This window comes from Macrotis lagotis, chromosome X (assembly GCF_037893015.1).
Source record: "Macrotis lagotis isolate mMagLag1 chromosome X, bilby.v1.9.chrom.fasta, whole genome shotgun sequence".
Classification (NCBI taxonomy): Eukaryota; Metazoa; Chordata; class Mammalia; order Peramelemorphia; family Peramelidae; genus Macrotis; species Macrotis lagotis.
The window spans coordinates 107,891,724-107,907,304 of NC_133666.1; the positions used below are offsets into that span (position 1 = coordinate 107,891,724).

Here is a 15,581-nt window from a genome sequence, read left to right on the forward strand (position 1 = left end):
CTGAAAGATCCCATCTATCTACCTCATCACTGCTCTCTGCCTCTAATTAATTAGACAGTGGAGTCATGACTTCCAAAATTTCCTTGTAAGAGAGGAAACTCAGATAAGAAAATCTCATTCCTCACTCTTTACTTTTGGGACTTCTTTGACTTTTTCATCATTTCTCCCCTCCACCCTCCTACCCCATCTTAACAAGTGCTTCCTTTTGTGTGTTGTCTTCCCCCTCCCCCAGTTAGATTACAAAGTCCTTAAGGGCAAAGGCTCTGAATCCCCAAATCTTATCACTTGCTTGGCACAGGTTCTTAATAATTGTTTATTAACTGTATGACTAAATCCTCTGATTACTTCTCACTTCTTCCTTCCTTCTATAAGGTAGGTGTTTTATAGAAAATCATGAAATCAAGTTGATTTTACCCATGAGTATTAATGGGATAGAATATCACTTGGGCTCCTGTGCTGCTCAACAATCTATCTGTATTGGTAGAATTTCCTCATCTGGAAGTTCCTTATGCCAATGAAATCATAGGTCTGGTCTTTATCTCTATTCTACCAAATACACTACGTTGTGGGAAAACCTTGGAAAAATAAAAAACAATTCATATCCTCAAAGAACTTACTTAACGGGGGAGACAACATAAACGTTAACTGATATACAGATAAGTAAAGAGTAGATAGAAGTTAACACCATCACTCAGTTTCCTTATCTAAAAAATGGAGATTAAAAATATTCATTATACCTACCTCATAGAGTTGTTATGAGAATCAAATATGACAAGGTTTTTCTTAAATCTTAAAGCATACGTTTATCCAATGAGGTTAGCTTTTGTTCATGATGCCCAGAAAAAAACATATATACTCTCTCTGCTTCAAAACAAATCACCTCTAATGCTTCCTCTTGAAGAAAATCTCTTTTCTCAATCAACTGGCCTTCCAAGTATTTCCCATGGAAGTGAATTCCTTAGGTACGCAGTGGATGGACCTTGGGGTCCTGAGGACAGGAGTGCAAATCTGGTCTCAAACAACTGACACTTATTAACTGTGTGACCTTGGGCAAGTCACTTAACCCTGATTTCCTCTCATCCAGGTCTATCTCTATTTGTCCTGATTCATATCTGACCACTGGACTCCAGATGGCTCTAGAGGAGAAAATGAGGGTGGTGTCTTTAGCACAGCTCCTCCTCACCCAAATCCAATTCGAGTATCTGTCATGACATCACCTTTCCTAAGGTCATTGCCTTCTATAAGAATGAAGGATAGAATCATCATCAACATCTCTATCAATACAAGAATAGCAAATCAATTTATACCAACACAGAGGTTGATCCTTACAACAATTAACAATAACTGACTCATTAATTAGTGATCAATGGTGATAGGCTCCTTGCCAATAACTGACCTGTTTACATCTCCATGGCACATTTTTAAAGTAACTTGACAAATCATAGAGAGGGAAGATTAAATTAATTCCATTGATCCCTTCCAACCCAAAGGTTCTGTGATTTCCTTATAAGTCAACTAGAAAGTCCTCCAGAAACCATTACTTAGCCTTCTTGAGAAAAATTATGTTTCAGAAACAACAAAGTTGCTGTTTGAAAATGTAGGTCTTCAGAGAGACAACCCAAAAGATTCACAGAGGGTTTTCTTGTCCTTTTTGATTAGGGTTTTTAATTAATTTTTATTTTTATGTTTGGGGGGAAAATCATCATTAATTAATGTTAAAGGAGTTATGGCACTAAGTTATGGCACTCTCTCACTTCTTGCCTCATTTACTTCCTCCAGCTCCCTGTGGACAAAATGAAACCCGAGAGGATGGCAAAATAATCCAGTTGCCTCCCTGCAAGACAGGAGCCTGGATTGTTCCAGCCATCATGGCCTGTTATCTCTTAGTGGCAAATATCCTGCTGGTCAACCTCCTCATTGCTGTCTTTAAGTAAGTGGAAAATTGGCATTTGGGGATTTTAATTCAATGCAAGGGTAGGCAGAAAAAAATAGCACCTTAAGGCAAAACTATAGTCATTTTCTCCTAGGTACACCTCTTAAAAAGAAACAGATGATCTCAGTTTTCCATTTTCCATTTTCCTTTTTCAGCAATACATTTTTTGAAGTTAAATCTATTTCTAACCAAGTGTGGAAGTTTCAGAGATATCAACTGATCATGACATTTCATGAAAGACCCGTCCTGCCACCACCCCTAATAATTTTCAGTCACATGACGATGATATTCCAGCACCTCTGTTGTCGTTGGCGGAAACATGAGAGTGATCCAGATGAAAGAGACTACGGCCTAAGTAAGTTCCAAATATTGACCTAGAACAGTCCAAAACAGAAATTCCTATGCATTCCCACAGCTAACTGATTATTGCAAGTAAACATACTCATCTTTCTCCATCTTTCTTGCCAAAAGTTCCACATGGCCCTCAAGATCTTAGGGGTTGGCAGTGGCTAAATACTTAAAAAGTAGTGGTAGTGAAGACATAAAAGGATTGAATCGACCTCTCACCCTTACTGGCAGAAAATACAAGCATTAGGTCTCAGGAGATGAACCCCAAAACCTTCCACATCCATTCGGGCCATAGATTCCTCTCTATAGTAGTAGCCTGAAGTTTAAGTCATTATGGAATAGGAGTGAAAAGGTCTGGGTTCATATTCTCTGCCAGATACTAACTGTGGCAAATCAATTAACCTCTTTGGGCTTCAGTTCCTTATCTGTAAAAATGAGGGGGTAAGATTACAACTTCTATCTTCCAGCTATAAATTTATGATTCTCTGACCTTTACCAAACCAACTATCCTTTTAAATCTGTCATTTTTCAGTCAGTTCTGTGACCTAGAAATACCCAGTTTCATTAACAGTTAAAAATTAAAAGTTTAGAAAGGAATAACAAAGTTCCAATAAGATTCCCAATTTTCTTATATTATGAAGCATCAGTCATCAAAACTGTCTGGTATTGGCTAAGAAACAGAGTGGTGGATCAGTGGAATAGACTAGGTACAATAGCAGGAAATGATTATAGTAATCTGCTGTTTGATAAACCTAAAGAGTCTGACTTTTGGGATAAAAACTCTCTTTTCAATAAAAACTGTTGAGAAAATTGGAGGTTAGTATGGCAGAAACTTGGATTAGACCAACACCTCATACCCCACACCAAGATAAGATCAAAATGGACACAGAATTTAGACATAAAAAAACAATATTATAAGCAAACTAGGAGATCAAAGAATAGTTTACCTATCAGATATATGGAAAGGGAAGCAGTTTATGACCAAGGAAGAGATGGAGAACATCATTAAAAACAAACTAGATAATTTTTATTACATTAAATTAAAAAGCTTTTGCAAAGACAAAACCACTATAAGCAAGATCAAAAGAAATGTAGTAAATTGGGAAACAATTTTTAGAAACTACTATTTCTGATAAAGGACTCATTTCTAAAATATACAGAAAGATGAGTCAAATTTTTTTTTAAAAAAAAGCAAGCCATTCCCCAATTGACAAGTGGCCAAAGGATATGCAAAAGCAATTTACAGATGAGGAAATCAAAGTGATCCATATTCATATGAAAAATTACTCTAAATTAAAGCATCTCTGAGGTACCACTTCACACCTCTCAGACTGGCCAATATGACTAGAAAGGACAATGATCAATGTTGGAAGGGATACAGGAAATCTGGGACACTAATACATTGTTGGTGGAGCTGTGAACTCATCCAACACTTCTGGAGAGCAATTTGGAATTATACCCAAAGGGCAACAAAAATGTATGTACCCTTTGATCCAGCAATACCACTACTGGGTCTATACCTTGAAGAGATCATAAAAAAAAGTAAAAACATCAGTTTGTCCAAAAGTACTCATAACAGCCATGTTTGTGGTGGCAAAGAATTGGAAACTGAGTGAATGTCCATCAATTGGGGAATGGCTGAACAAATTGTGGTATATGTACATTATGGAAGACTATTGTTCTGTTAGAAACCAGGAGGGATGGGAATTCAGGGAAGCCTGGAAGGATTTGCATCAACTGAGGCTGAGCGAGATGAGCAGAACCAGAAGAACATTGTACACCCTAACAGCAACATGGGGATGATGATCAACTGAATGGACTTGCATTGATGCATCAGTGCATCAGTCAGGCACAATTTGGGGGTATCTGCAATGAAGAATACCATCTGTATCCAGAGAAAGAATTGTGAAGTTTGAACAAAGACCAATGTCTATTACCTTTATTAAAAAATAAGCTGTTAGGGGTGGCTAGGTGGCACAGTGGATAAAGCACCGGCCCCGGAGTCAGGAGTACCTGGGTTCAAATCTGGTCTCAGACACTTAATAATTACCTAGCTGTGTGGCCTTGGGCAAGCCACTTAACCCCATTTGCCTTGCGAAAACCTAAAAAAAAAAATAAAAAATAAACTGTTATTATGTAATTTTGCTATCTCTTATACTTTAGTTTTTTTTCCTTAAGGATATGATTTCTTTCTCATCACATTCAACTTAGATCAATGTATGCCATGGAAACAATGTAAAGACTATCAGACTATGGGGTGGGGGGAGGGAAGCAAGATTAGGGGAAAATTGTAAAAATTCAAAATAAATCAATAAATTAAAGAAAAAATAAGATTCCCAATTTTCATATGAAGTTCTAATTCCAGCTCATGAAAGTGAATTTTTTAAATGCTATTCTGAAAGGTAAATCCTTCTTCCTCTAGGTGTGACTTAACATAGTCAAAATCAGGGGCAGATTGAGTATTAATGGGTCATATTCTTCACCAGGAAATGCCCTAAAGATGAGAGGGCCTACTTGGGATCCTAGAATAAATTTACAACTTGGTGCAACTCAATATTTATTTACTAAGCATCTACTATGGGCAAGGCACTGGTCCAAATGCTAATACCTATATTCTCTTGGAGGGAGAGTCAGTAACAATTGAGTCCCACTTGTACAGATAGTTCAGGAACAGAATTAATTGCTCAGTCTCTCCAATTCACCTCTATACTTTCCCTTACATCTACCATTTGCTCTCCAGTCTCCACACCCATGTTATTTCAGGTCCACATCAAGTTTTGCCTGGATTATTATTTGCCTAATTCTAATAAATTCTCCTAATTTACTGCCCTGGATCCATTCTGTTCTTCCTCTAAGCCATTGTCAATACATGCCTAACAGATTGATATTCCAAAACCACACATCCAACCATGCTACTTCCCTGCTCTATGTTTCCCTTCTGCCTCCAAGATAAAACAACCTATGTTTAGCATTTAAAATTCTTCACAATGTGGTTTCAAACTACCTTTCCAGGCTAGGTACACATTAGTTCTTCTAATGCATTTTATGGTTGAGCCAAATAGGCCTACTTTTTTCTGCCAAACATAATCTCTTGTTTCTTAGACTAGGCTGCTCCCTATTCTCCCGTTTCCTCTTTACTTCTTAAGGATTCCTTGCCTCCCTTCAAGGTTCAGCTCAAGTATCATTTCCTACAAAAGGCCTTTCTTGATCCCCTTCCTGTATTATCTGCACTATAAATGATGTTTATTTATCTGTGCACATGTATCTCCCAAGTAGAATGTAAAATATATGAGGGCAGTGATTCTTCTGCTCCTGTCTTTGACTTTATTTCCCTAGCATAGTACCTAATATGTAGTAGGTATTATATAAATTGAAAAAAAGGTAAATTAGAAAACTTATTAGATAGATGTATTATTGACTTTTATTAAAATAATAAGAGTATACAAAAAATTTAGATAGTCCAGACTTGCATTCTAGGCTCCATCTCCACCCAAAAGGGTCCAGAAGAAATCAAATAGCTAGGTGAGTGAAGCCATTTATTCAAACTTGACTTATATGTTGATCTTAATAGTGTTACTACACAAATGGATTCCCAGACATCCAACATGTAGGGAATGGGAAGAATTGGCAGATGTTGATAGGAGAAACTCAGTGCTGTGGACAGATACAGAAGAAGAGACTTTGGTCTTTTCTGCATGCTATCTATCAGAAAGGCTAAAAGGATCTTTTAAGGATCAAGCTCGTTTAAAAGGTTGATAAAGGGCAGTTAGGTGGCACAGAGGATAGAGTTGTGGGCCTGAAATCAGAAGACTCACCTTCCTGAATTCAAATCTGACCTCAGACACTTGCTGGCTGATCCTGGGCAAGTCACTTAACCCTATTTGCCTCATTTTCTCACCTAAAAAAAATGAACTTAAAAGTATTTTTGCCAAGGAAACTAAATAGGATCCTGAAGAGCCAGACACAATTGAAATAACTCAATAACAATAGGACATCCCAATAATCTTTTTATCACCCCCAGTTTATTCTGCCCCTCATTCCAAAGATAAGAAGAAATTTACTCAGGATTACACTGGGTTACTCTGATGTTATATGAAGTCAAAAGAACCTTATTCTACTTTGTGGTCTCCCCTTTTCTGAGGCTATTAGTAGTCTAAGAATTACAACCAGTCCCTATGGTGAGGCCAGAAATTCTTAGATGGATTTCAAAGCTAAAAGATAAGCAAATGGTCGAGGAAACTGACCTGAAACCATCTATTTGAATGGATGAAACTTGATTGAAGTTCAGTCAAGAATCCAGGCCAGTCTATATATACCAATTAATATTTTGGTGAATGAGACAATGTCTCTGAGAGAGAAGCAAATTTTCTATTTTGACTAATCTCTCTTGTTTCTTTCACAGAACTTTTCATAACAGATGATGAGCTCAAGAAAGTCCATGACTTTGAGGAGCAGTGTATAGAGGAATATTTTAGAGAAAAGGATGACAGATTCAATTCTTCTAATGATGAAAGGATACGAGTAACATCAGAAAGGTACCTGTTTCATATTATATTTTACACTATGCAAGGCTTCACTAGGAAGAGTCAATGTTTGGTTCTTCCCTGGTATTGTTATTGGTTATTACCTAAGAAATGAGCATGTATACAATGTATACAATAAATAATTGATAACTCTTCTTATGTTAATTATTATTATTATTATTAATTGCATCAAAATTGTTTTCTAATTATTTTTCTTAATAATAAATGAGTCCATAGTCTTCTAAATGAAGTCACAGGATCATAGATAAATCTAGGAGGGAACTCAGAGACCATCTTAATCAGGAAGTCTAAATCAGAGAAATAAATGCCATTCTTATGTCCCTTAGATAGTATGGCCTATATGAATAAATTTCTGTACATGTCATTCACTGCTTTTACCTGCAGTACATAAGCTAATATTTATAAAATTAAAAGTGGCACTTAAACTTTAAAAGCATCCCATGGACCTTGGTTCAGATCCTGACTGCTTCTTGCTATTCATGTAACCTTGGACAAGTCACTTAATCTCTTTAGTTCCATCAAATATAAAATTATAGCATAGAGAAGGTGATACCTAAGCTCCCTTTCAGTTCTTACTCAAAAGGAGGAAAAAAAAAGAAACAAGCATTTGTTAAGCACCTATTATGTGCTAGGCATTATACTAAGTACTTTATAACTAGTATCTCAGTTTATCTTCAAAATAAGCTTGAGAAGTAGATGTTATTATTGCCATTTTACAAATGAGGAAACTAAGGCAAAACAGAAAAAAGTAACCTACCCAGGGTCACACAGCTAGTAAATGTCAGGTTAGATGTGAATAGAGTATAAAGCCTGGAGTAAAGAAATCCTGAATTCAAATTCAGCCACAAACACAAAATCATCAACATCATCATCATCATTCTTCATATTATTATTATTTATTATTATTATTATTTTTATTGTTCCTGACTCTAGATGCTATCTCTTGCTCCATTTACCTCAAGGGATAATCCTATGATCCAGAAAATGAGGTTATAAAGCATACTCCACTGAAATGCAAGAATGGTATAACTGACTTTTCTTAATGTGGCTGCCAACCATGTCTTAATGTGGCATGCCAACCAAAACAGGACAGTGTCTACAGGAATCTGGATAGGATTGAAGTAACTATAGCAAAGGCCAATTGGGCATTTGCCCAGTATCCTAGTGAACATATATGACAATTTTCTAGGGGGGGAGACTAAATGGATCCAAGACAGATCCACTCCAGAGTACACAACAAGCTCCAGCTCAAGCCCAGCCCTGAGAAGCAGCTGCCTGACTAGAGAATCCAATCTGTGGCAGGTCTGATGCTTCTTTGAAGTCTCTAAGGATTTGAGTTTAATCCAAGATATCCCCGGAGGTACAAAGCTTCTGATAAGTAATGAAGAACATTGTAATAATTTGAGTGTTTAAGAATCTGTTTAAGTTTAAACAAAAAAATATATAATAGAGAAAAAAATTAAACAAAAGTTTTCTAAGTACTGATTTTTTAAAAAATAAAAATATATAATAGATGGGTTGCTAGGTGTCACAGTGGATAGAGTCAGGCCTAAGTTCAAATCTGATCTCAGACATTTAATTGCCATGTGATCCTAGGTAAGTCACTTAACCCTGTTTACCACAGTTTTCTCATCTGTGAAATGAACTCTAGTACCTTTGCCAAGAAAACTCAAAATATGATCAGACAAACGGAAAAATAACTGAGCAATGAAATATAACAGAGGATTAAAAACTAATGTGATTTCTTTAAAATACTGATTGCCATATGCTATTTGTAAACTTTTTTCCAGAATCTAATACATAATTTTATTTCACTCAAAAAAAAAGAGAATATGGCTTAAAATGTGAATATTTCTTAAAATGTAATGGTTCCGGGTTGTCCTTGAATTTCTAAATGACTGTCAGTGTGTAACCTAACAAGTCAATTCCCTTTAAGAAAAGTCAATGCTTAGTTGTTTCCTGAAATAAGTGGTTTTATCAGTTCATATTTTTTTCTAGTCTATATTGCTGATTTGTTCCCTTTAAAATTCAAGTGTGAGGCTGCTCCCTGTGCAGCAGAACTTGAGAGCTTTGCCAGCAGAGATGACTCTAACATGATATGACACAAGAAAAATTGGATGATGTTTGATATATCACACGATGCACACTTTGGGTATAAGGCTCATTTTTCTGGATTTAATCTTTACTATTCAAGTTTGGAAATGAAACCAAATTTTTGCATTCCTTTAATTTTTGTGCTTTCGTGAAAACAATATAGTAGTGGGAAGAGCACAAAGGGCCTATATTCAAATCTTGTTACTAATACTGACTACATGTAAGCACTTAACCTCTAGTTGCCCCAAATAACTTCAGTATTATAAATTGAAGAGAAAGTGTCAATCTGTGTTGGGAGAAGAATTTGTATATAGTATATTATATGTTATATGTTAAGTATCAGGAAAAGATAAATTGTTCGGCATTTACTACCCAAAAAAAATCCCCCCAAAAAACACTCAAGACTATTTCCACACACTGTTTATAAAATTTAAAGAATCTTCATGTAACTTTTAAAATGAAGTATTCAAGATAGATGATGGTTAAAGGAAACTTACATAATTCATAAGAAAGTAAAACAATCTAGTTCAATTTCTTAACTTTGAGACAACTACATCTGCCTTTTGGGAGATATTTTTATTCAATCTAATCTCCCAACTTGAAAACCTTCTCCAATTGCTGGGAACAGATTGCACAAATGGAATTCTATTCCTGGTCCTATGTTCCCCAAGCCCCACCTAACCCCCATTCCCAAACATGTGGCTAGGGTGAGTAAATATATGAACACTTGTCATGCACTGTGCATGGCTCAAATCTAGCACACACAGCCAAGACTAATCAAGTTGAAAGCTGTCCTAGGACTTTGTAAACATCCTGAACACCTCAGTTAACTCCAAAACAAAGTATATTGTGATCCAAATAACATGAAGCAAATTTTATTCTGGCTAATAAATCACAAAGCTAAAATATCAGTGTTGATTTTCTCCTCTGACCAAGGACAAGATTATTATTAATGAATGATATTCCCATATACACACATGATCTATGTCTTTGGTATACATTCTTCATGCAAAAGAAGGAGGGAAGACAACAAACTTTTATCAAGCACCTACTATATACCAGAAACTCTAAGTGCTTTACAGATACTATTTAATATATGCAGATTTAAGTGACGTGCAGAGGGTCATACAGCTAATAAGTGTATAAGGACAAATTTGAACCCAGGCTTTCCTGGGCAACCATGTGGTACAGTTAATGGAGTGTTGGCACTAGAGTCAGGAAAACCTGAACTCAAATACAAACTCAGTGACACTTGCTAAGGGTGTGACCCTGGCCAAGTCACTTAACTTTTGTCTATCTCAGTTTCCTCATCTGCAAGACAGAGATAATTATAATACCTACTTCCCAAGATTGTTATAAGGATCAAATGATATAATCATTGGCAAATTGTAAGTGCTATAGAAATGTTGCTATTATCATTAGCTATTATTCCTGGCTCTAGTTCAGTGCTCTATCACCAGCACCCCCTGATCTAGGCAGGCAAACAGATAGAGAGCTAAAACAATTATTAAATAATAGTAAATGAAGGTACAAATACAAGCAAGTTAGACAATCTCTGCTCTCAAGAAGTTCATATTCAAATGGAGTAAGACAATATATAAAGGGAAAGTATAAAGAGGATCAGAGATAGGTTTAGACAGTGGTAGGATTCAAATAAATTAATAACCAATTGTCTGCCCTAGCGACCATTTTAAGTATACAAGAAGATATACCAAAAGGTAGTTTAATATTTCATTCAATACTCAAAAGAGAACAATGAAAGAGACACACAAAATTAGATTATGTTAATTTACTCATAGTAGGCAAATGTATCCTTATAGAGTAAAAGCAGCCACGTGACCACAGCAGTCAATGTGGGAACATATGTAGAACCCAAACTCATTCTACTTATTCTAACTCTTTTTCTTCTTCTTCCATGGCTTCCAAAATGGATGAAATCTATATTTATTGGTTCATTGAGTACCAGTTTCCTATTGGTTTCACCATTCAGAGAACTCTAGTGCACTCATATCTTGGGAAATTTTTGAGTTTAACATAAAGTAGAAACAAATGACTGTCACCTCCTGGTTGTTACTTTTTCTCTTTACATTATATGTTTACTGAAGTAACAAAAATGAGGGAATTAAAATGTAATATTTCATCAAAGGTATAATGAGTTTTAATAAATGAATAAATATTACAAGCATGGTTCCATTAAATTTTTTCACCTATGGATATAATGGATATTACTATGGGCATTTAGAAAACGTTGCTACACAGATGAATTGGGGGGCGGAAGAATAAGGAATGTAAATTTGTGATTTCCACATTGGACAGCTAATTACAAATGCCATTTTAACAACCATTTCACCAAATCAAACATAAAATTAGGTATCACTTTTGCTTAACTGATGTAAATAGACTGAATCCCACCACTGAATTTAGGGCATGGTGTTGAGATAGTAGTAAGGATACCTAGTTCTAGATAAGATAAAGTGAAAGTTCACCTATCAGAACTTGGACTCCAAAGGAGATCATCGAGGACCAATAGGAGGGAAACAAGGATAATAGCTAGAACAAAAGTAGCATGGTTTGGAAATGACCTGCAAGAATACTTTGTAACTAAGAAACTTGGGTTTGAATCCCAATTCTGCCACTTGCTACTTATAATAAGTTTGATTACAGATATAATCTCTCTGGGTTTCAGCTTCATTATCTATAAAGGGGAGAGGCTAGACTAAATTACTTCTTTTTTATTTTATTTAATTTTAGGCTTTTTTGCAATGGGGTTAAATGGCTTACCCAAGGTCACACAGCTAGGTAATTATTATGTGTCTGAGGCCGGATTTGAATTCAGGTACTTCTAACTCCAGGGTCGGTGCTCTATCCACTGCGCAACCTAGTCGCCCTAAGTTACTTCTAATGTTTATTCCAGATGTAAATCCTGTGATTCTACCTTGTTGAAGAGTCTAAACCGGGAAATAATGACAATATATGTAATTACTGTGGTATCTATCACATAATATTAATTCTTCCTCTTATCCTTTAAAAATAAGCATTCTATTTTCTCCTCTTTCCCTTGATAAGTGTTATCAGTTCCTGTGACTTCAATCACCATATCACAAATCTATATTTCTACTTCCAGAATTCCAATCCCTTATTTTCAACTGCCCCCTCTCCTGCCCTGGTTATCTCTGCCTTGTTGTTCTATCAATACTTCAAACCCAGCATGTCTAAAACTGAATTCATCTATGGCATAAAGCACTCATCTTAGAGGTAGAAAGACCTAGTTCTGTGTTCTGTATTCTGTTTCTAATACTTACAAGTTATGACTCTGGGAAGTCACTTAACATCTTAGGAAATTAGTTTCCTCATCTGTAAAATGAAGAATGTGTACCTGATAAATTCTAATGTCCCTTAGAGTTCTCAATTCATCATTTGTTCCTCATTTACAGTGACTTACACTGGTTAGAGGGGAAAGATCCTTCACTTGTTCTGAAGTCAAAGAATCTGGATCCAAGTAATGTCTCTGCCACTAACAGCAATCATTACACATTATCTGAAGACAGTTATCAAAATTTCTCCCAAATTTTTCAGCATATTTTCTTAATTAATCTTATTTCAGAATATGGTCAATACTTTGGATAGTTAGCACATTTCATTCTGACTCTCAGATTTGAGTTAATATTTCCTACTTCACAACAATTATGTAGGAATGGTTTATCTTTTACTTCTCTCTAGGTTTTGGTGACTCTTGGCTGAAAAAATCTAATTCGTGCACTCTGTGCCACACTATTCTATGCCCATCTGCTTAGTAACTCATTGTATTTTTGATGGTTGAATTCAAGCCACTGCAGGGCACCCACACGAAGCAGAGATGTCCAGGCACCATGCCTGATTCAAACAAGAGCAATCTACGTGATACAATCTGGTTTGTGTTTGGAGGCCAGAATTGCATCCTGTAAAGCTCTTAAAATCACAGAATTGGAAGGGTTCTTAAAGGTCATTGAGTCTAACCTCCTACTCAACATAGGAATCTCTGCTACAGCATTCTGGCCAGTACCATGATTTCCCTTCCACCCCCTGCTTGAATACTATCAGTAATAGATAAGCATTTTCTTGTTGAATTATTGTGCTTAGAAAGTTCTTCTTTAGAATTGAGCCAGGATTTGCTTTCCTATAATTTCATTTCAGCAAGCATTGATTAAACATCTGGTGTGTGCTAGGCACTGATAGGTACCAGGGATAGGCAAAAATAAAAATGGTCTCTGCCCTCAATGAACTTACATTCTAATTTCCAACATGCTCTTGGTTTTTCCCTGAAGCAACACAGGATAAATGCCTTCCCTATACAATCTGACAGTCTTTCAATATTTTAAAATAATTATCACATACTTTTTTGTCTTCTCTGTACCAGTTGAAAATCTATAGTTCCTTTAAATTTTTCTTACGGTATTTCATTTGCTAAAACTTCTAACATCCTGGTTGTTCCATTCTAGAAGTGTTCTAATTAGTCAATGTTGCTTTTAAAATGAGCCACCTATTGTCTGAATACAGACTGAAATATATACATATTTTTTCACTTTCATTTTTTTGTTCAAAGTTTCTTGAACAAAATGACTAATATGGAAATGTTTTACATGATTGCACATGTATAACCTATATTAGATTGCTTACTTTCTCAGGGAGGAGAGAAGGAAGGAAGGGAGGAAATATAATAATCAGAATCAAATCATGTTTCAAAGAAGTTTTAAATTGTTTTAACATCAAAATGCAGAAAAATAAAATGTTATTTAAAAATAAAATAGATTAGAAAAAATGTATTAGAAAGAAAAAAGTTTTTTTTAAAAATGTGGCACCTAGAATTAACAAGTGGATATATAATAGAACTGTTTATTTCCTTGCTTTGCATACCATTCATACAGTTGGCAGGCATAGAGAATAGGGAGGTGTCTGGAAATTAGAAGATGTGGGTCAGGTTCCACCTCTGAAACACACAGGCTGTATGTATGATCCTGGATAAATTGCCTAACCCTTAAGTGCCCAGGCAGCATTCTAAAACTTGAGGTTGCTGATCCTGTGGTTCTGCATTGTTAGAGGAAGTTTCCTCATTGGTAGTGGTTTAACTTGCCTCCCATCTCTCCCTTAGGATGCCTTTCCATATGAAAGTTAGCTCTTTCCTTAAATTTTCCCAGGACACATTATCTGGCTTTTTCTTTTATCCCTGGCACATCTAATAGGGATAATGCCCATTGGTGTAATATGTATTAGACCCAAGTAGATAGGTGATTCATAATCAGAAAGATCTAAATTCAAGTCCTGACTCAGACACTAGTCATGTGATTATGGACAAATTACTTAACTGCTTCTTGCCCCAGTTTCCTCATCGATCAAGTCAAGTCAATAAACATTTATTAAGTGACAGGCACTGTGGTAAGAGCTGGAAATCACCACGCAAGACAAAAGATAGTTCCTGCTCTCAGGAAACTCAAAATCTAATAAATGATACAGACTGGATCACATAATCAGAAAATGTGATAAATCTGTTATCTCTGCCTCCATCCAAATTTGTTGATAAAAACATTAAACAAGACAGGCAACCAAAGGCAGCTACAAATCAAACTATTTTTATCTAGTCCACAATATTTTGGAGTGACATCATGAAGGATTTTGTCAAATACACTGCTAAAATACTGTGTCCACCAAATGAACTGCAGCTTGGAAATTATTTTTCTAAAATTTCTTTCCTAACAAGTCAAATCAACAAGCACCTACTATGTTCCAAAGAACTATACTAAGTGTTGGAGATATTTAGAAAAGCAAAAATAAAATCACAAAAAATAGGAGGTATTCCCAAAGCATTCCTTGTCAGTATCTATTTCTACAGCAACTACTTTTAAATCATAGTGCTGGAAAGATTTATACTTAATGTTCCTTGTAGGTCTATAGAACCCAAAAGGGTTCTAAATCAGAGATCCTTAATTGTTTTTGTATTATGGACCCCTTTGAATGTCTGCTGGCCCCTTCCCACAACAATTTTTTAAAATAAGTAATATTACAAAGGGAAACCATTATACTTAAATCAAAATATAACTTTTTCCCATCCAAATTCATGGGCCCCTGAAATCTTATCCCTGAACCCCATATTAAGAACCCCTATTCTAAACGGCCTACCCTCTCATTTTTCCTAAGAGTTGCATCAAGGATTTTTTTAATGAAAGGTTGAGATGGAAGTATGACTTTGCATGGATTGGGCCTTTCTTAGGCAGTTGAAAAAATATTATTCGATATGTCTTTAACATACTAATTCTACCACTTAATAATAAGAATAAATAATTAAACAGAGAACTATCCAGTTCTATATTCTATTGCATTTCCCTCATCAGCTTCCCTCTGGCATCCAATACAGCACTTGGCACATTAAAAAAAAAATTTGGCCAGTCCCATGATTTCATCCATGTAGGGAGCTACTGGGGAGGAAATTTCTCTTCCTCAAGATTGGCAATTGATGTGCAATTGATATTCTTAGAGAGTGCCTACAACAAGGAGACATCCAATGAATTGCCATGGGTCACATAGGAAGTTGTGATGTGTCAGAGATGGAACCCACTGCCTCTCATTCATTTAAACAACAAATATTTTCTGAGCATTTAATTTGTTCACTATACTGGGTACCTTGATGA

The 15,581-nt window shown here is 35.7% G+C and overlaps 1 protein-coding gene across 3 annotated transcripts in view; it reads left to right on the plus strand.

Annotated features, from left to right (window-relative positions):
• TRPM3 (transient receptor potential cation channel subfamily M member 3) overlaps positions 1-15,581 on the plus strand; it is a 385,211-nt gene that overhangs the window by 360,288 nt on the left and 9,342 nt on the right. For all 3 annotated transcript variants that reach the window (XM_074206394.1, XM_074206395.1, XM_074206392.1), the window contains exons 20-22: positions 1,780-1,930; positions 2,089-2,288; positions 6,684-6,816. In XM_074206394.1, the coding sequence (XP_074062495.1) occupies positions 1,780-1,930; positions 2,089-2,288; positions 6,684-6,816 (484 nt within the window). The remainder of the gene's footprint in view (positions 1-1,779; positions 1,931-2,088; positions 2,289-6,683; positions 6,817-15,581) is intronic.